This window comes from Polyodon spathula, chromosome 22, assembly GCF_017654505.1.
Source record: "Polyodon spathula isolate WHYD16114869_AA chromosome 22, ASM1765450v1, whole genome shotgun sequence".
NCBI classification, from domain to species: domain Eukaryota; kingdom Metazoa; phylum Chordata; class Actinopteri; order Acipenseriformes; family Polyodontidae; genus Polyodon; species Polyodon spathula.
The window spans coordinates 26,798,888-26,823,887 of NC_054555.1; the positions used below are offsets into that span (position 1 = coordinate 26,798,888).

The 25,000-nt window shown below is 41.5% G+C and overlaps 1 protein-coding gene across 1 annotated transcript in view; it reads left to right on the forward strand.

Annotated features, from left to right (window-relative positions):
* Window positions 1-17,432: 17,432 nt before the first annotated feature.
* LOC121297053 (ubiquitin-protein ligase E3B-like) overlaps window positions 17,433-25,000 on the forward strand; it is a 16,709-nt gene continuing 9,141 nt past the window's right edge. Inside the window, exons 1-6 of the mRNA XM_041223064.1 lie at window positions 17,433-18,149; window positions 18,949-19,037; window positions 23,420-23,586; window positions 24,112-24,224; window positions 24,523-24,633; window positions 24,784-24,911. Coding sequence (XP_041078998.1) covers window positions 18,952-19,037; window positions 23,420-23,586; window positions 24,112-24,224; window positions 24,523-24,633; window positions 24,784-24,911 — 605 coding nt within the window. The 5' untranslated portion in view covers window positions 17,433-18,149; window positions 18,949-18,951. The remainder of the gene's footprint in view (window positions 18,150-18,948; window positions 19,038-23,419; window positions 23,587-24,111; window positions 24,225-24,522; window positions 24,634-24,783; window positions 24,912-25,000) is intronic.

Genomic DNA, 25,000 nt, shown 5'->3' on the forward strand with positions numbered 1-25,000 from the left:
TAGCGACATCGTCAGTGTGTCTACTTTTCTGTACAGTTTCTGGAGTTTCCTATTCTCTACCTCTACCTCTGAATTGTGGTGTTAAGAAGTTATATTGCAGCTGAACTGTGATCGTGGGGACAGTACTTTACATTAAATATACTAAGCTCAGGATCAATGTGTAGCATATTTACTCTGAAAGGAAGAGAACAGAAAATAGAACAAATAATAACTGATAGCCCATTCGGAAGAAACCAGCATCATTCACACCTGTGCAAGGCTATTGCATGCCTTATACAAGCAAAACCAGCATAGGCACATTCCATTAAGAAATCCTTCACACTTTACCACCTGGAGTTGGGGGTGGGGTCGAGCCCTCATCAGTGATATATTAATCAAAACTCATTGAAACATCGAAGACATTCAAATCGACTTCCAGCTGAAACGTTTCCCATTTGAATGTCTTGGGTTTCTCTAAGTGACTCTGGCACGGCGGAGCGCCGCGGGGTTGCGGACGGAGCATATTTACGTAGATGAGGTTCTCTCTGAAGCGTTTCCTCAGGTTGTCCAGGAAGGCAGACTCGCTGGTGTGGGAGTCAAGCAGCACGAAGTCCTGGATCCCGACCCGGTCTCGTGCCGTCAGAGCGCCCTCCATGTCGAGCTGGACTCGGCTCAAACGTACCTCCGATCCCTGGGACACACGGGCAGGGGGGCAGGTTAATCTCCAGGGACGTGAAGCAGTACAAATCAAACCACTGAAGCAATGTGTTGTGACTTTTTAAAGCAATTTGTTACTGCTGTTTCTCTTGACATTAGAAAAAAAAAATTGCTAGAAAAGTTGCCAGAAAATGTTGCCGGAAAGTTGTATTTTAAGAGATACACAACACAATATCTTTATCATAAACTAATGACTTACTTGTACTTCCTTGTGCTGTCTCTTTTATCTGTGATTTATATAGAAAAAATAATAAAGCTGCATTCGGATTTTGCTGTAGGCAACACTAAGAGTGTGGCACAACTATCCTTATAGCGGCTTTTAAAACACATTTGTTATTTGGGATTTTCCAAAAGCCGTTTTCAGGATAGTGACACCACAATTATATTTAATACTGGGGTAAGTCATGTCTTTATTGCCTGGAGAGGCCAGGCCAGCCCCTCACTCACACTTCATCTCCATTTCCCCAGCAGTGTGAGCCACATTGAAACTCATAGCAGGGTTACCTGCTAAATCCCTGAACACTCTCACTGCTGGAGAGATCAGGTACCCCAAGCTCTATAATAAGCCCAACAGCAGTGCCAAGTGCAAAGCTAGTTAGTCATATATCAACAAGTCGTGGGCTTTGAGCTTATCAATGGCACTACAATGAAGACCTCCCTTTACTGGACTAGCAGCTCTGATAACAAAGCGTCCCCAGCGTCCTGTTTCCTCAAAGTGTATCTGAAGATGTCAAGGCTGCCTGCACTCATGTTAGCACACTACCTTTCAGCGGAACAAACATCACTGAAAACATCAGCTGTGCAACTCTTTGAAACCCAAGTGTGCAACAAGCAAGCACAGTCACCTCTAACAACATTTCTACCACTGCGCTGGAAACCTGACCAAGCAGTGAAGAGGCAATTACAGCAGACTGCTAGTGGAGCATTTTTTTCTGTGTGAAAAGAAACACAAACTTTCTTTCTGCTGCCGTGGAACTATAAAAACTCATGTGGCTTATTAATAGTTTTGACTGCTAGTTTATATGATTATCATTATCATTATTATTAATATTGTCATTAGTATTAGTAATAGTATTAGTATTAGTATTGTTGTTGTTGTTATTTTGGGGGAAAAGTTGCACTGCTTTATTTGATTTATTTATGTATTTATTTATTTTCTAAATTTTGCTCTGAAGCAAAAGTGTTCAAGTTCAGTTCAGCCCCGCCCTAGAGGGACTTCCCTTTTACCTAATCCTAAAACTGGACTGTGTGGGACGGCATCAGGGCTTCTAATCTCCAGCCTGCTTCCCCGTCTCCGTCTCCTGATAATCCATCACTGTGAGCCGGAGCAGAGGAGACAGCGAGGAGATACAGGTTCCCTTTCAGACGCTGGAGCTCGTGCCAAACTGCAACCATCACAGTACCACCCACCCTTCTATTATTCCACTATACCACTGAGATAAAACCACAAACACCCCACGCCCTTTAATCCAGTCAGCCATGGCAGAGAACGTCCTGCTGAAAGAAAGAGAAACGGATGCACAAGAATAGCTCTGCTTTGGGAGGTCAAGCGATTTGTTTCAACAAGAAGAAAAACAAAACACAGAGGGCTCGGTGGACGGTGCAGGAGGATTATGAGGTGAAACGTTCACCTCTGGAGGTGCTTAGAGATCACACTGGTCTTATGGTCCAAAAGGCAGAACACAAGTGGCATGTGGGCACCTATACCAGCAGTATCACAAAGAGAAGCCATGAACACTGAACAGCTCCTTCGCCACTCAGAAGATACCCGAAGGGGGTCCATGATGGGTTTGTGCCACGTTCACAGGGCAGTCAGTGGTTAAATACAGTGCTGCTATTCATCAGTGAAAAAGCATGTAGAAAACCATTGCAGTGAATGCATTCAATTGAGGGAGATACTAATGGCCAGGCGCAGTGCTGGCGAGGCTGAACTATAATTTGAAAAGCAGTTTAGAGCCATCATACCTGCACTGTAACTGCATTGAGACTGCAGTCACTGTATTGCAACTTCTGCTATTACTGTGCGTCTCTGCTTGAACTTATTTTATATCATTGTTAACTGTTTGCAGTTATGTTTAATGATATATTTAATGAGTTTTACGAATTTCCATATGATTTAGAGTTTTTTTTTCACTGTCAACCTGCAGCTAATAAAATACTTGCATAAGATGTCTTTGAGTTTTCAACTTGTAAAAAAAAAAATAATAATAATAATTTAAAACAAGCAGCGCTTGAAGTATGCCACCTGTCTAAATGTGATTATGAGAGTCCTTATGTCAAAGCATGGCATTAAAATTGGCAAATAAATAAATGAATACAAAGTTACATTTATTCAGATGCATTCAATCGCTACAATGTTATAAAAAAAAACTGACATTAAGAATATTTAAAAGCTTTTCAATTCAGTTTCTGAGTTTTTTATTTCATGTTTTGTAATTCTAATAGGTTGAAATTACACTTCTACCATCTTCTCACACAATGCAGTAGCTGCTAGAAAGGCAGTATATTGTGAGCTCCTTGTAAATAATGCTTGATTGGTTTGCAGCTGCTGTTCTTCACAAGTCACCACACTGCACAAGCCTGTCCTATCTTAAAGGTAAATGAAAAAAAGTAGTAGTAAAGAATAGTAAGGAATATATTCCACTTACTTTGAACAGATGTTGAGATACATGAATTCTATATATTTTAACTTGAACACAAATAATTGAAAATCCCCTACCTTGTGTATGTGCCTCTCTTTTGTCAGCCTCGTAGAGACCGGTTGTATGTTTAAAGGAGAACTCACTTTTCTTATAGAAAAAACAAGCCCTATCTTTGACAGGAAACATTGACAGCTGAAGCCTGACAGGGCTCCACCAATAAGAAACCTTCAATAATATAGGCAGCGAGAGAGAGAGAGAGAGAGACTGACTATTCAAATACATATTTTCATTGATATTTTAGTTTTATTATTTCATGCATGTTTTTTTTGGTAAGCAGAACTCACAGGAAGACCATGTCCTGCCAGTTCGTAGGGTGAGCCACTAACTGGACTAAGGGCACACTGCACTAAACAGTGATGAATCTGTTTAGAGTTGTGATCCCCTTTCCTGAGCCTCTTTCCTCGTAAGAGAAATGAAGGACACGTTCTCAGATACACACAGGCAATGTGCTCGCTGCGGTTCTGTATTCACTTCAGCTCGGCTCGGCTGGCTTCTTGATGGCAACTCAACAGTGGCTGTGTGCGCCTAACAAGGACTTCCTACCGACCACTTCCTACATCCATAGCCTGGAGCCAAAACAAACATAGAGCTGCTAAAACAGGATATTCACCATCCAACTTCCACCCAAACACTGGGAAACCAACTCTGTAATATTATAATTTGGGTTTATTCAGAGGTGTTTATTCGTCCTGGAGGTGTCCACACTTTAGGAGGGTCTGTTAATCATCTTAACCTTGTCCCTCGTCAAATCCAATGATTCAGATGGGGGGCTTGGGTGTTAAAATAAGAATAGAATTAACAGAGACCCCCAAATCTCTGTATTCTCCTCTATGGAGCACTGTTAACCTGCAATGCTGTCTAGAAATAAAACTGTATGTGTCTTATTAAAGGCTTGGATGGTATTAACAAGTAATAACAGTCATATACAATAACCTTTTAATAACACATTACAGCTTACAGTCATTTATTTTTTATTAAGTATGTTTACCTGGAAATTACTTTTTCCAAACAGTATTGTTCTAGCTTGGTATTACTAATAATGGCGCACTGTATTATTGGGTTGTTTATAGAAGATCCATAAGTCTATGCCTTAATACAAGTGCTGTGCTGTACATGGCAACCATGTAACCAATCCAAAAACAATGTGCTAAAGTACAGTGCTGGAAATGTGCACAAGCGATGTTGTAATCATCCACATAGGAGCTGTCACTTACAGCTGCTTTTACTAACTGGCCCTAAATAAGCTCAGGAAAAAATACTGGGACTATGCTCAATATGGAAGAAGCTAAATACATGTGACGGGAATGGGGATGAGCAATCCTGTGTCTCTACCGGCGATCCTGCGAATCACCAGGCAATCTGAGCCCCCAAAGCACCTCCACAGTAGAATAACACTTTACAGTGTGCAGACTGCAGTGACTGGAGGACAGCTTGCACGGTGCTCTGATAGAGTTCACAGTTTAAAGCCTTTTCACAGTTTATCGGCAGTTGTTTATAGAGGAGTCCACAGGAAAGGGTTTTACATAACTGGTGGACTGAATCCAAAAGACAGCTGCTGAGCGCACCAAATACAGAGCAGGCATGCAGAGGCTGTCTTTCTGTGTGCACTACAATACTTCTTCTCTCCTGAAGAGAAAGCTGACGCACACTGCAGTATGGCAGCCGCTCACTCTCCTCCAGTCATAATCAACAGCAGCAGCTTCCTCTATGTTTCAGCACAAACAAATCTAACAAGCCTCACATTAGCAGAAAGAAACAGAAGTAATTCACCACGGCGAGAGAAGAGGAAAGCATGTTCAGCAATGGTGTTAAACGGGGGGGGGGGGGGGGTCTGTGACTTTCACCATTTGATGCAACCCAGGCAGATGAACCAATTAAGGCCAAAGCTGCTTTTTTCTGTTTTGTAAAGAGGGAAGGGGGGGTTCTGGCAAGTGATCAAAGTGTTTACATAGCACAGCACTGTCAGCAGCAACAACAGCGATTCAGTATTGAACAATCAAGGTCACACTCCATTAATTTAAAGCACTGTACCAAACTGATTCATGAACTAACACAGTTTTGGTTTTTTTGGTTTTTTTAAATCTGTCTTGGGCAGTGATACCTCTGTGAGTCTGAAGCAGGGTTGGAACAATAATCAATTGTCGTGATGTCATCGATAAGTTGTTCATTCCTGATCATTTATTTCAATAATCGTGTTTCTCTCTATCTGTAGAGAACCGATTCAAGTCCATAAAGAGATGCTTTGGTGCAATGAAAATGCATCTAAATGAATCCAGTCCCCACTCTACAGCAAGAGAGAACACCAGGATGACTTTTTTTAAAAGGGAAAAGCAGAGTATGAGAAAAGATCAGGGTGTAGAGAGAAAGAACTACAAACGAGGCCGAACATCTCAATTAACTGGGGTTAAAACAGGATTAAGACAACCCTGATTACAGAGATCATTTGTAGCAGATTATCTGTAAATGAATATTTCGTTATTTTCCAACCCCAGTCTGAAGTCTGTATGCCCTGCATTGCAAAGGTGCCCCATCCATAAAAAAGCCAAACCAGAATGCCATGCTGTTTTCATGTGTTACACGCAACGTACACACAGTGCATCTCAATCGCGACGGATGCTTTCCTGGGAAGGAGCCCTCCACTCGTTTTGTGAATGATCCCATTGTTTAAGCTGTTATGACTTCACCTGACGAACCAAGGAGAAAAAAAAAAAAAAAATCCCACGACTTTTAAGATCAACACAAAGTGGAGCTGATTCACGGAGGTCAATCTTTTTATTTTCTGTTTTGCATTTTCGTTTCTTTTAAAGGCTGATGAATGATTGACTTAAACGTTTGCTTCTGAGAACTGCTCCGATTCCTGCGTGGTGCCCCTCATTTAATACCTGAGATTTACATAGAATCCGCGTTTCTAATAACACGATTATTCCAGACAGACAGTAATGTTAGTGTGGAGGGCTGTATAAGAGTAAAGCACTGTTAATACATGCAGCAGAGTATGCAGACTGGCACCCTCAGAGATTCCAGCAGTCCTTACTTTATCCGCACATGGGAGTTTTTCCCAAAGGTTAAGAGGGTGAAGTTACGAAATGGTCGCACCTTTGAGTGGAACCGAAATCAAAGGGAGGCACAGCAGTGAGAAAAAATCCCAGGACTCAGGCTATCCTTTTAAAATCAACCCCCAGTTAGCGGATAGGTTTCATGGCTGCCAGTTTTAAAATGCAAAAGCTTTTATTTTTAAAGGGGGTGTGGTGGTGCAGCCTTTGATTTTCTGTTTTCTATGTAAAAAAAAAAAAAAAAACCCTTAAAAGATAATCCATTGGATCAAATTGACACAAAGCGCTGTTTTTTCAGTTTCGTTACAATCGCTGCAACTCGTGTGAAAGGCGACTTTTTTTTTTTTTTTGTTCCTTAAAATAACAAAACAAAAAAAAAGGTTTTAGAATCCAGGCTACAATCCATTACACATATTTCTCTGCATATCCTTTCACTAATTATTCATTAGAAAACATTTAACGTCACTGTGGATTTCACACTGTGCAGTCTGCACACAAAAGAAGGGGATTTGGCCTATTTAGAGAGGGGAGGAGCAGGGGCAAATCTCTAATCTGAGAAACTCTAAGAAGGTGGGGGTCTGCTTGAGACAACGGGAGGACTAAATTGTGCATTTAACGGTCACTGCCCCCTGCCCATTCTGACATTCATTTACAGAGGAGCTCGAACAATAGATTCTTGTAATTTGGACTTCATTACTCAGACTGTGGGCCCCGTCGAGCCCGGGGGCTCTCCTCAGAGGGTTTTCTTCCAGCAGTCAGCTCCCGACCCCCCCGGCACCTCTCCACAGCCTGGCCCTACTTTAAGCCAATGAGACAGGTGAACAATATCCTTAAAGCAACACCATTTGAAACATCAGCTTCAATCGCACAATGACCTGTCGGGATTCACAACTGTTGCACCCCCTTTCCTTTCTCCCCTGCCTCCCCCCTTCCTGCATGGGAACTGTTTTTTTATATGGGAAGAAGGGGGTGGGGGGTGGTGAACTGTTTTTATAGCAGTACCTAGTGCTAGGGAAATCTACCCAGGGTTAAAGAAATCCAAGCAAACGACTGTAACGCATTACCACGGGTACCGTGTTCACGACCGTCTGTGTCGATGAGAATCTCCCGGAGCAACTAAATAAATAACATCTTTAACACAAGCCGTCCCCTCTCATTCCTGGCAGGTGTGACATTACATTACAGACACTGATTAACAACACCAAGACACACACACACCTGGGCTTCAGATGGGCACAACGCTAGAGAATAAAGAACCTGAGGAGGATATGTTAGTGAATGCAATCGCCCTCACTGAACAACACCACTAGGATTCCTTCTGACAGAACCCTGGCAGACACCAGCATTCCCAGCAGCGGCAACACAGTGAATCTGGAAGTGTACATGGGAGGGCATTGGTACTGGTGTAGTAGCACAGCAATGCATTCCATTGGGATGTCAACTTGTACCACGTTTTACCATTCTGACATTTGTAGCTGCCATAAGCTACTCTTGCTCTTTAGTACAGATCCTTGGCATTGTTATGGGAGGACCACTGCATTGCCACTGAAGACGATTTAGGAAGGGCAGTTTACACATTTAATAACCAGGATTGTCTGGATTATCACTACCACTGATATAGCTTTGCGTATGTTCAGGTACAGGTCAGTACTGTTGCTGCTATCCGTAAGCACGCTGCATCCCGCTAGCATCTAATAGCACAGTCGATACCAAATTCTCCTTTAAAGAGAAACAATGCAAAAGTAATTGGTAAATACCTCTGGAGTCATGTCGAGACACAGTCAGAGCAGCTTCAAAAAGAAGACATCCAGATAGAATCGAGTGTTTCAGTATCCAGTGCGGCGTGCCTTTGTGCAGGACAAGCTGATCATTACTGTTGAGCAGTTGGGTTGGAATGAGTGATGTGGGGACCTCAGAGGATCCAGGTAAGACCCCATTGGTTTACATCCAGGCTATCCTCAAGGTAAACCGGCCATCAAGCTGCTCCGTCACCATTGACAGTATGGACAAGTCCTGTAGTTTTAGCCAGAGCACCCCCTGTTAGCAGTCTAGCGGTCTCTCTCTCAGCTGGCACTGAGACTCATCAATGATTAACATCAGGGAGTCAGAGAGATCTTGTTCAGTGGTTACCTGTGTGTCCACAGCTTCTCTGTGTAACAAAAGGAACTGGAAATCTTATCCACTCCCTGCATCAAATTACTGATCTTTGATTAGACAGATGCATTACCGGCTAATTACAAACTACTCAGTACTGCTCCACAGCGCTGATGTTATTATTATTTTAACTCTGATCATTTTGGGTCTTCCTACAACTTATAAACCAGTTTAAAATGAGTTAAAAGACATCTGATTTACCACTGCCGTGTATTTCCATGTGTTCTGATACACTCTGAGCAGCGTAAGTAAGTGTCAGACTCCAGCAAGTCCCTAATACAGGTTTATTGTAGCACATTTGCACAGTCATTTATATTATGCATTTCCCATGTTTGCTGAGCAAACATTTCTAATGGGTGACTTGAATAAGCTTCGATTTTTTATAACTTAAAACATTTTGCATGACAGGAATATGATGTTTACATATTTGCACACTGCTGAACACCTGATGCAAGATAAGTAGCACAAATATTGATTCTTGTGCTAATATCCTGGGTGTATTGCTATGGCTGTACTATAGTGAACGGAAATAAAGTTGTAAGTAGTGAAGTGCTGTGTGCTGGAGCTGCAGTAGTGCAGTGCAGGGGCTCGAGGCACTAGCCTCTTTAAAATGGAAACATTAACAGGGGGGTTCACATTACACACTGTCTGATAAGAGGGTTGTTATTCTAATTAAGAGGGCTCTATACATTCTAAACACGAATACAAAATACTGTTACAATGTGTGGCCCGTGTTATCTGTTTCCACCTCTGTCTTTGTACCTATGTGCCACACTGGGCTGTCATTCCCAGGTATTAATACTGCTAGCAAGCACTCCGTATATAGAGAACACACTGACTGTGGAAGGCTCAAAATAAGCACAGCTATTTTTACCTGAGCCAGGGGAGAGGGGAGCCTGCTCAATTCTAGAGACAGCATGTTTAAGGTGGGATGAAGTATGAAGGATTCCTCCAGACATTAGTATATAAAGACATATTTCACATTTATAAACTATACTGACATTATTATTATTATTATTATATATATTATTATTATTATAATTATTATAATAATAATATTAATATTATTCATAATAATAATAATAATAATAATAATAATTTCTTCTTCTAATTGATTACCAAGGTAATCTGTAACACACTAATGGGGGCAACAGTGTTGAGTTTTGCTGCAGATCTCCAGCACTGTAGCTTGACAGAAAAGATTGATCCAGTTCCATTGCTTTTTGACAGCACATGGCAGCGGGCTGATTCACAGAGGCAGCATGGCAGTGCTGATTCACAGGGGCAGCATGGCAGTGCTGATTCACAGAGGCAGCATGGCAGTGCTGATTCATAGGGGCAGCATGGCAGTGCTGATTCACAGAGGCGGCATGGCAGTTGATTTCTGAAGGTTATGGTCCAAGTGCACATGTTTAATAATTCCAAAGCCAACATCAGTCAAATGTTGTTATTGTAGGGATTGGGGCCAAGCAAACTGATGTCAAATGTTAATGATTTTACAGCGACTTACAGAGAGAGTACAACATGTTGAAGTCTCTAAGAACACTGCTTAGCTACATAACCAGGCAAGACCTGAACACCTTACCATGGTTCAACAACGGCTTTCGGCTGGTCTGGTAATGTGGTCTTTGTGCGAGTAAAGTAAATGAATGTGCTGGGTTGGTCTATAGCATTTTGTGCAGGTACAGTAAATGAATGTGCGATGCGACAACTTCCCTCTTTGCTGGCTTTAAGCATCTTGGTTTGAGAGAAAGGTGTCAATTACTAAGTAAATTAGAAACGTCTGTGCTGTCCTGTATACCTCCCCACCCCTGTGATGGCTGTCCAGCCTTAACAAGCTTTGTGCTACCCACTGTCCGGCAAATCCAATTATACACGAGTCAGGGGTTGATTTTTCCTATTAAAGATTTCACACTGAGTGTAGTATAACCCAAGCGAGGCTGTTCCCACCAGGTCTCTTCATCTGTCATATTAATGGGAAGGCAGTGGAACAGGGGGCCCTTCACTTACTCATCAACTCCCAGTCCAGCCAAACAGCAAGGTCAACAGTATTACCCCAGAGATGTTGCCAACATCAATTCCAGACATTGCTTCTTCTTACATGCTGTTTATTTAATCAGATACATCCTTTCATTTCAGTATTAACTGATAGCAGTCCTTGGCAGGCAAGGTTGTGTGCTCTGTCCAACTTTTCATTACCTTGTGTTTGTTATGCCATCCCTTTAATTCATTTATGCCATCCCTTTGATTCATTTATGGCAAGTTCAAATTTGCATTCCTTAGTAATAGGATTTTTGCATGACAATCAATGCAAAACCTTGGTTTAACACAGGCATGTAGCTGCCAGAACTAACCCTATGAATGACAGCAGCTATCAATAGCTACAACCCCATCTAAAGTAAATGCAAATAATACCCGTGTTAAAGTTATACTGTAACACTGTAGATATCTGTCATAGAAAGGCTTTTTCCTGCTGCAGTTCCCTGGTGCTGTATCGCCTAATGCTTAGATCCCTTGTACTGTACTGTATCAATGGCACTTCTAATAGCTGTGACTAAGCCAATGAAGGAACTGCCAGCCAAACACTATATGCTGTAGCATTGGTGCACAAAGGATGAGGCAGACTGCGTCACATCCAGACATTCCCAGTTCACAGCACTAACACTTAATGGCAGATAGATAGATAGATAGATAGATAGATAGATAGATAGATAGATAGATAGATAGATAGATAGATAGATAGGTAGATATTGACATATCAAACACTTAAGAGTTAATAAAGTCTGAAATATGCATGTTCTTTTACCATTTACTCCCAGTGCCTCATGAAAAAGAACTGTTTGATCAACTGTGGGTTCAGGGTAACATGAAACCCCAAGCTTAAAGAAATATACATAATAACATAAAGAAACAGAAAGCTGCAAGAACAGAACATCCTTACCAGGGAATCCATCACGGAGTACTTTTTTCTTAGTAGGCTTACTAGTCCACACTGACTCCCAGTCCCATTTGTACGTTTGGGTTGAAGTTCGGTATAGTCTTATTTAAATTTCTTTTTGTGCTTGCGACGGGGGTTCTTGTCCCTGTGTAGGAATGGAATCCTTTTCTAGAAATTGAACCAAAGCCCTTTGGTAAGAATCCCAGGTCCAGGGGGATGGGGAAAGAGCTTCTGGAGATCCAGGCTGCTTCTGTGAGTTGTCAGTTTAGAGGAACAGAGCTGAAGGAGAAGCAGAGATGAGCAGAGCAGAGCACACCTCACCCCATTGAGTCACCTGGATTTATAGCCATCCCACAATGCTCAGTGAGCAGCTTGGTCAGGTACTGAACACACACAGAAGGTGGCCTACTTTTCACTAGCCTGATTCCCCTGTCGTTTCAATGCAGGAGACTCTCACTGACTGTCTTTCTAGTTCCGTTGCCTTTAACTCTCCTCGCTGGATAAATTGTCGGGTTTTAAGAGTAATTTAACAAATTTAAATATATCACAAGCAGCCGACTGAGCCGTTGTTTTTTCTAGTGAGAGTTTATTGATTACTCAGAAAGACAAACACAGCAGATAGAGAAAACAATACATATCATGTCAACTGATACTGGCCCCCTTGTGTAATCCGGCACAGAGTCAGTGCTTTATGGATCTGTGGCATCTCAGTGTTGCTTTATGGTTTGAGCTGAAGATAGTCAGCTAGCTAGCTAGCTAGATATATAGCCAGCTGTTATTTTTTTGTTATTTTACAATGTTAGTGGTTGTTTTAATGCTTCTGATTTCTGCTGCTCAAATTCGTTTTTCTCCAACGCTGGCTTTCAGACAAATTCACTGAGCCCTGAGAACACTGCACTTGCCTGGCTGTTTCATGTCCTCATTCCAAAACATTGCGTTATGAGTGAGGAAATCAAATAAACCTTTTCAAAAGTCCACTCTGACACAGAATGCCAGTAAACTCAATACTAAAGTTTAAGGAATGGTCACATAAGTAAAGGCACTGGAAGCTTTTTCTTCTTCGCAGAGGGTACTGGAACTAGAAGCAAACTGGGGCTGCAGGGTTCTGCCCCTAGTGGACCCTGTCAGGGATTGACACCAAGCACACCCAGAATTGCAGTTGCAGTAAAGCAGCCCCATTGAACCCACAGTCTCCACTATTCAGACCTTCTTTTGTTCCCTAATCCCTTAATTGAGGGTAACAGGCCGGGCCCTGTGTTGTCTCTCCCCATCTTGTCTCAATTTGGACGCTCTGATCGCTGATGAACAACAACCAGCAATTAGCCACACATGAATGTGCACACGACCCTAAGCAGGCCAGCAAGTGACATAATTCTGCTACTTGGGGTCAGTTGGGTGGAAGATGTATCATTCAAAACAGGGGCGTGGAGGAGCAATCCACAGTGTTCCAGGATATCTAGTCCTCAATTGGATGCCAATGGGTTATAGAATGATCTAAATCCTATAGTACTCCCAAATAATATCGGAAACGTGTCTGTCTCTGTTCTCTCCATCAAATCCAATGTGCTTGTTGTTAAGAAACTCAGTTGTTGCACATTATTTGTGTTTAAATTTCCAAAGCACACATTTTGAAGATAAGGACAATGTGTGATTTTTGCAACGTGTGATTGCTGTGATCTGTGGCAGGCAAAATGTTGCATCTTATGGGGGCTGTGCAAGAAAACGTTTTATGAACGAGTGCAGTAATAATCCAAGCAAGATAACTATGCTGTTTTCTAATATCAGGATACTTAAAAAAAGAGAAGGTTACATAGCCAAAATAATTTATGTTGATTTAGTTGAAATCCTTTTATTCAGATTCACTGAATGGATGACGAATCAACAAACTGGCTGCTGCTCTGTCCAGACTGTCAGTGTCTGTCTTGGTTCTTAGCTCCAGTGAGCAGTAACCTTTACAGCCACAGACACATGAATTGCCCTATAATACTGAGACAATGACGACTGCAGTGTCTGTTTTCTTACCATAGCCAGACACCCCAAACTTTCCAGGGTCACGAACTCAAGCTGCCCCTGTCAGTGGGGATCCTGAAAGGGTAAAACAAAGGGTTAATGGACCCTCCTTCTGGTAAACACTTAATTGATACAAACAAACATCTTGTCACTGCCATTGTTGCCCTCAGTGAGGGTGGGAAGAGATGTCTTTGCTGTCAGTGCTGGAGGGGGGCCACACAGCGGGGCTGCATTTGTTTTGACATTCCTTCCCCCCCCCCCCCCCCCCCCATAAAAACAAGAGGTGTTCTGAAAGGAAAGATTTGGGTCTGGCGCTCCTAAATGGCGAGACAAGATCGTCTCCTGCACACTGGCAAACAATTCACAGCCTATCTGTGTCAATAACGATGCTGCTTGCCTGCCCTGGATTGACCATTTCATTTGAAGACTGGAGGTCAGTACAATTCCAATATTGGGATGACAGGCATTGCCTTTAGAGTGCAGCAAACCCCCTTGAGTTATACTCAAATTTACACTAACCCATTAGGAATAGTGTACTGACTCCAGTCATCTTTACCTCCTGTCCCTATTGTGCAGATGCCACCTAGAATAGTGTGTGTGTGTTTGTGCCATATCAGTAGACAATGATCAGTGCTCAGTGATTAGTGGAGTTGCAATTAGTCCTCTAATGAGGAGGCGGGTATTTTGAATGTGTCCCTGGATCCCTGGATCATAGGCTCTTCATAGACCCCATGTTTATTAATATACTTTACCACCCCTTGTTATTCTTTACCATGCTTTCACTGTGCTTTATTACACATTGTTATGCTTTTACTACAGTAAACTATAAGGACCCACAACAGCGTGCAGTGATTACAGAATGCAGTAAACTCCCTTGTTGTGAACAGCTCCTTACAAAGACCAGCTCCCCATTAGCAAGACCAGAACCTGTCTGAAGATCTCTATACGGACCAGATCTGTATTCATTCCTATGGGATTAGCACCTCTCGCCACCAACACTGTGTTTACAATCCATGGGTGTAGTTAAATAAATAAATAAATAGGCTTTTCTCCCTACAAAAACACTTGGGATCCACAGTGTTCCGCTTTCATGGAAAAACCACAGCGCTATTTTGGAACTGCAGCCCAGCCGCACTCTACAAACGCATCGCAAACACAGCTAACTCAAGATGGCATGTTGTCGCATTGACGGCTTTGACTTGTCTTTCATGAGGGTAAAACCAGCGATCAAACCCAACTAACAAGCAGCAGTGTGGGAGGAGGGCCTTTCAAACCACACTGCAGTGTACAATGCCATTGCCACTAAGCGGAGATCAGCTGGTGCTGTCTAGGGTTAAAATGACTACCAAAGCAATAGGGCAGTATTACATCTCGATATGTTGAAGGGTAGTGTACCTTTATATTCAGTTTTTAGAAAGGATTGCAACATTTTATTTTTAGCCCACACTATAAATTACTCAATTTTTTAAGTTAAAAAAAATACCTTTAAGTCACCAAAAGAATAATAAGCATTCAAAGTGGATTTAACAGTGAACACTGTACCTCGTGTGTTGACTGCAAGTTTTGTAACTTTAAGAGTAACGTGCATGGTTTGAGTAAAGTCATTTTACAGTGCTTGCTCTGAGACAGCTGCGTGTTTTAAATTGTGGGCACTAGGACCCAGAGGAGACCGCAGGTCTGAGGAGGCCTATCTTTTTTGTCCGTTACGTCCATGCATGTAATCATCGATTGTGTCTATTGTGAAACTGCCATTCACCGCCATCTGTACAGTCCCATAGGGCTAGACCGCTGACACAGACCATCTCCTTACAGGATTGATCTGCAATTTCACACTTAACGACTCCCGGACTCCAATTATTCAAAGGATACAGTATTTCCTACCTAGAAAAAAAACAAAAACACCAGCATCTTGTGGAACTGTGCAGTTCTTTTCATCAATTTTGTGGCGGCGGCAGATTGATAAACGGGATCAGCGTAGAGGGTTAAAAATGAATCATTTGAATTGAACCTTCACTTTGGTTCTCCAGCAGTTACATGACAAGTGTCTACAATCTTCATTCCTAGAAAGCGTGCTGCTTCCTCTTTGGGCAATCCAGAGTTGTATTCGTTTAAAAGCGACAATAAAGCAGCTCCCTTTTGTGTCATTATTAATAGTAATTGTATTAAAATGTGCATTAGCAGGTGTAGTATAATTGATAGTCGCAGTAGTACAGCACTAGTTGTACAGTCGGTGAGTGTGTGGTTAGTAAATAGAAAACTATCCTAAGCGAAAACTTCCTTTAGAAACAAACCATAACCAAACCATAATCAAAAGCAAACAGGAGCTCTATTCAGCTGATCAACACACTGTCAAACGGACAACAATGTGTAATCTTGCAAATTAAGTATGTTCCTTGACCCTAATAAAATGATCTGTCAACTGAGTCCAGCCTTTGTATTTGAAATTAGGAGAAAGGGTCGTGTTCTTTAAAAATAAAGTAAAATAAAATTACATTGTGGCCACAAGGTGGTGCTGTGCACTACAGGAAAACACACTGTTACCTTCACAGGTTTTTTTATATATTGCATGCCTATTAAGACTGATGTTCATCAGGCAGTCTCCAGATCCAGAATGATAATGAAGAAATGCAGCAGGTTAAGAAAATATCAGTGCAATGCAATCATGTCTCTTACTCTGGGGTATCAGACAGCTAACGAAAATGGGATTCTGCTGATTGAATAAAAACAAAAGCATCAAAGTAAAAACGTCATCAAATGCAACACAGTGTAATCAGGGGAAAAGTCAAGCCTGCATTTGTAAATCGAGCAGACTGACGTCTAGCTGAAAACGTAATTATGACTGACTTGTGTCACAACGCTATGTTTCAAAATTCCATCATACCCCTTGTTCCCACTCACACCTGTTTGAATTTTTTGTCTTTTTAGAAAGCTTTGGTATTTTAAAACAGATCCGTTATCGTGTATGCATGTTGGACAATTAATTCAAAAGACACAGGTAGATTGCTTGCTATCTTCTTATAGATGAGCAAAACAAATTACAGAATGGAAAAATTCTGCTACCCAACTGCAAATGTTAATTGCCATGCCAAACAGAATGAAGCAGTTGGATTATTGTTCCTTTTTGGGTAGACTACTGTTCAAAAGGAATTGGAAACTAAAATTCCAATAACGCATTCCCTGCCAAGCTGAACTAAACACTGTAAAGAACCATTCGGGAGCTATGGTATATGATAGAATAAATATTGTTATATTGTACAGGTATTTGCATAAGGGTAGCAGGGTTTAAAATCAAATGCGTTTTGTATTAAAATTTATGGAATTATGAAGGCCACTTTACGATTAATGTTACATAATATGCTTATTAAACATATTAAATATAAGCAATATTGTATGTTTCTGTTTTTGTGATTGCTCGGGTGTCCCACCCTCTTTAGACCCGTTCCGTTCATTAGCCTACAGTGAGTATTCCCAGGATTTCTCTCTCCTCCCCCCCGCGCCACCCTCGCCGTCTTTCCCGCGGCAGCAGCCGGGCTGAGACGCGGGCAGAGCGGCGGGGAGAGAGTCTGGGTCTGTCTGGATCAACAAGAAGCCAACGGCTTCATTTCAAACCAGGACAAGCAGCAACAAACAAGATAGAACAACAAGGGCGAAGTGAAGACATCGAGCGGAGGATAATAGGCTGGAACTGTCAAGATCTTAGAGAAAAACAAGTTTGAAATATTTTAAAACTTTGTTTTCGAACTTTTAAGGACTTCGGCCATTGGAAGACTGAAACGACATTTTTTTTTTTTTTTTTTTTTTTTTTTTTTTGCTGTGGGTATTTTTTTTGTTGTTGTTTTTTGTTTGTTTTTGTTTGGGAACAAATACATACTTCTATTAGGCACCCCTTGTTCTGCGTTTCTCCACGAACTAGTATCTCCGAGATGCACCTGTCAGCGACGTGCTTTTAAAATATTAAGACACACAGTACAGTAGCGTACAATAGTTCAAATTTATTTATATAATCTGTATATAATCTATGTATAGATATATTACGAAAATAATAACGGCTTATAAAATAAAGACGTTTAGCTTCATGCTGGAATATATAAGTACAAATTAGTCTTTGCAACGTTTTTTCTCTATTAAGGGAGTGAGTAGGATAGTGAGAAGCTGTTTAATTGCTGTTCATTTCCATTGACTGTAAAGAGAGTTCGGCACAAGGTTGTGATTAGGTATAAACTATAGAAAATACATAGAAATACTGGTACGTGTAAGAAACAAACAAACAAACAAACAAACAAACAAACAAACAAACACAAAATAGCAGACCGTTTTGTGCAGTTTGGCTGTGGAGAGTGGCGACTTTATTTGATAGCCAGGTCAAAGCAAAGGCTACATCTTTCTATGAGAAGAAACTGGTAAATCCCTTTGACCCTGCCCCCTCAAACTGATCACATAGGAGCCCCCCTTTGTGGTCAATGCGCATGTGCCGGGGCTGGACAGCGCCAGAGAGGGAAATTTAAAAACGGTTTGGAAAGACAACTGCAGACAAAATACAGACACAGAGACAGCACCTCAGCACCGCAGAACTAGGAAACCAGCAATCCTACCCAGGTACAACTTTCAACAAACTGTGTATTATTATTTTTATTATTATTTATTATTATTATTATTATTATTATTTATTATTATTATTATTATTATTATTATTATTATTATTATTATTATTATTATTGTTATGCGAATGTTTCGTTTTGTAAGGATGTTGTTCGATTTGTAAACTTGGACACTAGTTGCACACACACACAGTGCCAAGGACTTGAATCGTAACTGTCTCTGTTGTATTTTATGATCGGTTACAGACAGTTGCGTTGTGTTTGGCGTTATATAATTATATTGTATACATCATATAAATAATTAGTTTCATTTTTGATTCACATAACCCCCGTTTTTGTTTGTAGTAGAAGTTTTTTTTTTTTTTTTTTTTTTTTTGTCATTTACACGTAGTGCGCGTTTATGTGTGTCTGTAGTAAATGTTTTCAGTGTTGCTTTTATTCATACAATTCTCTCGACAGCTCATTTCAAATACATTTGTGTTGATTATTATAACGAAACACGTATTTTTATGTTTATGTTTAAAAGGGAAATGTTATCAGCATTGTTAGAGAACGCTGCTAAGGAATACACATTGTACTGTATAACAACAACTCGCCTGTTCTGAAAATACAGCTGAGCAACACTCAGTTACAATCTACAAAACAGATTGCCAGAATTGAACTGATGTTGAAGCGGGGCTGTATAAAGCTTGATGAAATGTAGATGCATGTAAATAAGGCATGGATCTCGTTGGGATGAAATGTTGGACAGCTACTTAAAAGGGGTTATTTCTTAATAGAAGTCTTCAATCTTTTAGGAGATGATAGAAAGCGAAATCACACCCAGAATGTCAGGAATTCTTGGAAATTCAGGACAAAGTCATCACCCTTCAGCCCAGGACTACAGGTAAGAGCCAGCTGTAATAATACTAACCCTAATAATAATCTAGATTGTGTTATCGGTACGGTATGAATTGGTCATAATACAATTATACTCTGTAGGTATATTTATATATGTAACTTTATTCATACGATTTGTGCTGATAGAAATTATTTTTAAATTGTGCGCACATTCATTTTATTAGGGTTTTCACTAGAATTTTTTAAAATCCCCTCGATATTTGCTGTCTGTGTTGCCAATAGCCTGGTGCCCTGTGCCTACAAACGGGGGAGAAATAGTTTAGGAATAACCCTTATGCAAAAACCTCTTTCAGAATAAAAGACGTCTAGTCAGAATAGATGTGTCAGAACCCATCGGCTCTGTTTACACTCCTGCTGTCAACACCGGGCGTTTGAGCGGTCGGGCGGGGAGGGGTCGGGGTAAGAGAGCCCTCGGGGTCAGGGGAAGGGGATATGGCCTCCAATTAGAGAGGGGGTAAGGGGTGAGTGGGCGAGGGGGCTGAACCACTTCAGGGAAACTCGCTCACCCTTCTTCCTTAACCCCAATATAATGGAAAAGTAACTGACCACGCATCAGCATGCCACGGTTCTATTACTGGCATGCAGCGCTGGCTGGTGCTTTGACCGACTGGATGTGTGTAAAATGTGTGAGGGTGGCGCGTTGACTGGTAGGGGCACGATGTATGGACCCAGTCTCGGTATGTATGGAGGGGGTATGCCGGTGGAGTAAAACGCTGAGCTCCGCGCAGGCAGGCGTCAGGGCAGGCTCATTAAAGGGTTGAAATTCGAATACCGAACAAACTAAGATGTGAGTTTATGAAACAATATAAAATAACACAGACCCCTAAAAACACGCTAGGAAAATGCATAAGATTATTATTGGAAGTAGCATCAAATGTACAGGTTTATTTTTAAAAGTTGTAAAGATCGAAAGTGTTAAAAAGTTTCTTTGAGCACTGTCAATTGCATGTCCTATCCTAGTCTCTGTGATTATGGATCCATGTATTTAAAATAATGAATCGAGGTCTGGTACAGATACAGAAGCTGCTCTTGGATGTGACCCCGGGTAGATATTATTTTCCCCGCGGTGTTTAATGTTAGAATTCTCACAAAGGCTCCGGTAACCTGCAGGAGGGTGCGAGAGAACGAGGCTGGATATTATACATCTACACAGGCACGCAGGCACTCACGCCGCTGGCTTTTGTATCCATACAAAGGGACAACTTCTGTTTCCAAACATTAAGTTGGAATGCAGTTCAGAGCGGGTGAGGGGCGTGTGTAATATCTTAAAACATACAAGATAAAGCTAGAAGCGTCTATCTATCATCAAAGCGTGTGTATAGGCCTACGTACATATTAACAATGCCGACCCCCACACACCCACACTCACAAACTGAGATCGCCGCTTTTAAAAAGTGTAAAGACAGTAACCTCATGAAAGCTCCAGGACGGACTGTAGGTCTTTATTCTAAACCTGCATTTGCCGGTACGCATTGCTAGGTAATTTTGTGTTGCGCAACTCGTTACTTTATAGCTATCTTACACTCGCACTTTAGTGAACTCTCAGCATACGATAGCTATTGATTGCAAATCATCTGAGGCATGCACACCTTGACATGTTCTGTTTGACAAATAAAAAGCAGCTATGGCAACTGCTCAAGCGAACCCATTGAACACTTCTGGTCACGCCAGAGAAATACGCATTGGGCACTGCTGAGTTTAAAATCAAGACCGTGTAGCAGGAAGTCAATCTATGTGCCATCTTTGCCAAACAAACCCACACGTTTCTAAGAACAATACACCTGTTGTAGATTGTAACAATCAGCTGGCACAGGTAAGGGGATTTCCTTTTGATGTTTGTTTTGAGGTCGGTACAGGAGAAGGTAAAGAATGAACAGGTGTTTCAGTAAATGCATTCACAGGCTTTAAAGTGATTTAAAGGGTTTAATGCAAGCGATTCTGTTTTTGTATTTGTAAACTTGACATTGTTGTATCTCAATTGGATTAATCAATTCATTTTTCGTTACACCACCTTCATATTAGACAGGGGTTAGGCGTGTGATCAATATATTGTTCAGATTTATGGATTAAAAGAGAACATCAAGATTAAAACCCCTTATTTGATAACTCACAAATCCAGTCAATTAAAAGTCAGGCCATATTAACGGTAAACTTTAGGCATACTATATTATTGCCCTTGATATTTCAGTATATATTTGACATTTTATTCTGTTGATTCATACTTCTGTAGAAGATTTTCTATTCATCATAGAGATGTGTTGTTTAAGGCTCTTTGTATGCATATTTTTTTTCCAGATTATTGACTTTGTAATCAATCTAATTTGTCTACAGATTTGCATGAATCCATAAACATTTGATTTCTTACATCATACGCAGTTTTAATCTTATTTAAAAGCAAAGGTGTCCTTTTTTATATACGCTACAAGACCTAGGCTATTTATGTACATTCTGCAGTGTTATAAGGGAAATTCTCATCACACATGAGCTAGGCTAAAATGAATCTATACAAAATACAAAAGGACTCCAGATTTGTAATGTTACAGCCTACTAAATGCATAAGGATATAAATGCAGTCTGTTGGATTTTCATTAGGGCAAGGCTGCTGTAATGAATTGAAAGCATTCTAATTGATACGCTGCCCAGCTGAGGGCACACTCTGGTGCAGCGTAGACAGCGTGCTGGGTCGGGGTAAATGTTTTAAGATTTATTTGGTGGCAGGAGGCGTGTGCAATGTGCCCTGACCCCCACCGCCCCACCCGACCTCTTCTATTGCACTGGAGGTGGGGGGGGGGGTTGGGTGTAAGAGGGCTGGAAAGGACCAGGGGAGCAGATGGCATTTTTTTTGTCCCCTGTGTGTCGGCTGTCATTCCGCCAGATTAATGCATGGGTTTGTAAAAAAAAAAAAAAGAAAAAAAAACACACACACACAAAAAAACCAATTAAAGAAGGTCCTGGGGAGACAATGGGGCCACGTGCCACTGGGCAACAGTTGTTTGGGACTCATCTTTCAATAGACAAGCCAACTGTAGCAAACTGCTGGCCTGCCCGGTTTTCAAATTATTTCATGGCCTTGTTTATTTATGATTCAGCCAATGGCGAAGAGGGGAGAGCAGTCACCTGACTTTTCTTTTTTTTTTGGGCCCTACAGTGCCTGGTCTCACAAAATAACTGAATAGTAATGGTAACCATGGCGACTCTAATTATTGTACTCTGACTACAGTAGGGGTTGTAGGAGGACTGAGTGGATTCAAGTGGCAGGCTTTCTTTTTACAAAGCCATCACCACTTTCTTTTACAAAAAAAAAGAAGGCATTCAGTTTTCTCATGGGTGAAAAAAATAAATACAGAAACAGGCCCCCAAAAAACCCCCAGAGTTCCTAAATAATTCACAAAGATAATATAAATGGAGGGATAGTTTTTGTTAACATCATTCATTTTACAATTAAGAAGATTTTCTACTGGATCCACAGTAGTTGCGGAGGGTGTGAGATCTGGGGTTCGAGAATATTCTTATTTCTAAATTCATCTTTTAATAAGATGGAACTACTGAAGGGAATCAATCATACTAACAAAAAATGTATAGAATAATTTTATAATATAATCTAGTTAGCTTTAATAATAATAATGAAAAAAAATAAACACGTTGTTGACGATGGAAGTATTGAAACATCTTGAACTGTCTTTGATCAAAATATCCCAGTGGAGATGAGGAGGTAGCCTGGGGTTTCCAGTTTAAAATACCCCAGTGGAGATGAGGGGGTAGCCTGGGGTTTCCAGTTTAAAATACCCCAGTGGAGATGAGGGGGTAGCCTGGGGTTTCCAGTTTAAAATACCCCAGTGGAGATGAGGGGGTAGCCTGGGGTTTCCAGTTTAAAATACCCCAGTGGAGATGAGGGGGTAGCCTGGGGTTTCCAGTTTAAAATACCCCAGTGGAGATGAGGGGTTAGCCTGGGGTTTCCAGTTTAAAATACCCCAGTGGAGATGAGGGGGTAGCCTGGGGTTTCCAGTTTAAAATACCCCAGTGGAGATGAGGGGGTAGCCTGGGGTTTCCAGTTTAAAATACCCCAGTGGAGATGAGGGGGTAGCCTGGGGTTTCCAGTTTAAAATACCCCAGTGGAGATGAGGGGGTAGCCTGGGGTTTCCAGTTTAAAATACCCCAGTGGAGATGAGGGGGTAGCTTGGGGTTTCCAGTTTAAAATACCCCAGTGGAGATGAGGGGGTAGCCTGGGGTTTCCAGTTTAAAATACCCCAGTGGAGATGAGGGGGTAGCCTGGGGTTTCCAGTTTGAAGTCCGGTCCAGAACTCTGCCTGTGCTGCAGACGCCTGCTTCCTGCTGACTCCTGCAACTCTCTTGCATCATTACTTGCAGGCTGCTAACCTCCGACCCCTCCCAGCTGAGCGAGGACAACCTCCCCAGTGACCTGCAGTCCCTCTCCTGGCTGACCTCTGTGGACGTGCCCCGGCTACAGCAGATGGCAACAGGGCGCCTTGACTTCAGCATGAACTCCCAGAATTCCATGCTGGAGCAGCAAACAGGTAGCCAGTCACAAGACTACTCAAAAAATAATACATACGTGTATATAGAAATTATTATTTTTATTATTAATTATAGTGTTACAATACAAAAGTACAGCAGTGCCAGTGTTATTTGATAAGTATGGTGTTGGTATTTAATTTATAGCACACCACCTGTTTTATTTTATTTTTTACATTTCTAAATAAATAAATAAATTGCATTTTATTTGATTTATTGATTTTTTTTATTTGTTAATGAAGTTTCAAAGCTGGAGCCTTCAGCTGCCGTCAAAGTTTACCAAAACTGAGCACAATCTGGTAAAGAACAGGCTGCCATATTTCAGCACTTGAATACTGTATGATACCCTGACCCCTGAATCATCACACGAGATGTGGAGACAGCCTTGTGTGTTTGTGTGTTGCGAAAAACCTGACAGGGGTCATCAAAATAATGTCACAAAACCATTGTGACATCATCAATGTCGACGCGTGATGTCATCTTGTCAAGGCGGTATCTGATAAACACCCGGGTGGTTTTCTTTTCAGCCCAGATGAACAACATGAATGTAGCTGGAGGACAGGGTGCCATGATTCACATTCAGAGCAGCATGCAGAGCAGCCTCATGGGAATGAACACCATGGCAACCCACAGTGGTAATGTAAGTGTCTATCTGATGATGCAAAGTAAGGATTTAGAGAGACATGTATTTCAGAGTATGTAGACAGACCTTTCATAAATGATACACTTCTGCATACTATATAATTGTATGTATCGTCTGTCTGTGTATATGTGGTGTGCTTGTGCTTGTATATATGCATACACACACATTACCCATGTTAAGTATTGCCTGTCTTGAGGGGATGAGATGTTTGTAGGTTTTCTTGCCCCTTGTTGAATGTTTCACGTTAGCCGAAAGCATGGTTTAACAGTTTGGAATGTCCTTTCGCACCGTCCAGATGACTCCGTACTCTATGAGTGGACAGCTATCCCCTAGCTACCAGCAACAGCACACGCTATACCAGCCTACTAGCCAGCAAGTCTACACCCTCTCACAGACCAGCCAGCAGGTAAGAAAGGAAAAGCACTTGCTTTTACAATTCTGGTCTTTCATATACCTGTTTTTCCCTTGAAGTTTAACTATACCGTCCCTGGAAAAATCAGTCCAGACCCTTTCCCTATATGCCTATTTGCTAACTGGTTGTCTGTTCCCCACCCAGTGCTCTCCAGTTGGTCTCTACAGCAACATCTCATACGGGACCCAAACCCAGTTCAGCCAGCCTCGCCTCGCCCCTCACAACCAGGACCTGCAGCCCAAATCCTACCCCAAACCCATCTACTCTTACAGGTGAGAACCTCGCCCCCTTCAGCAGGGCTCAGTGGTTGGTTAATCATATGTATTCCTGCAAAAGGTAACGTGCACTAGTGTGCAATAAT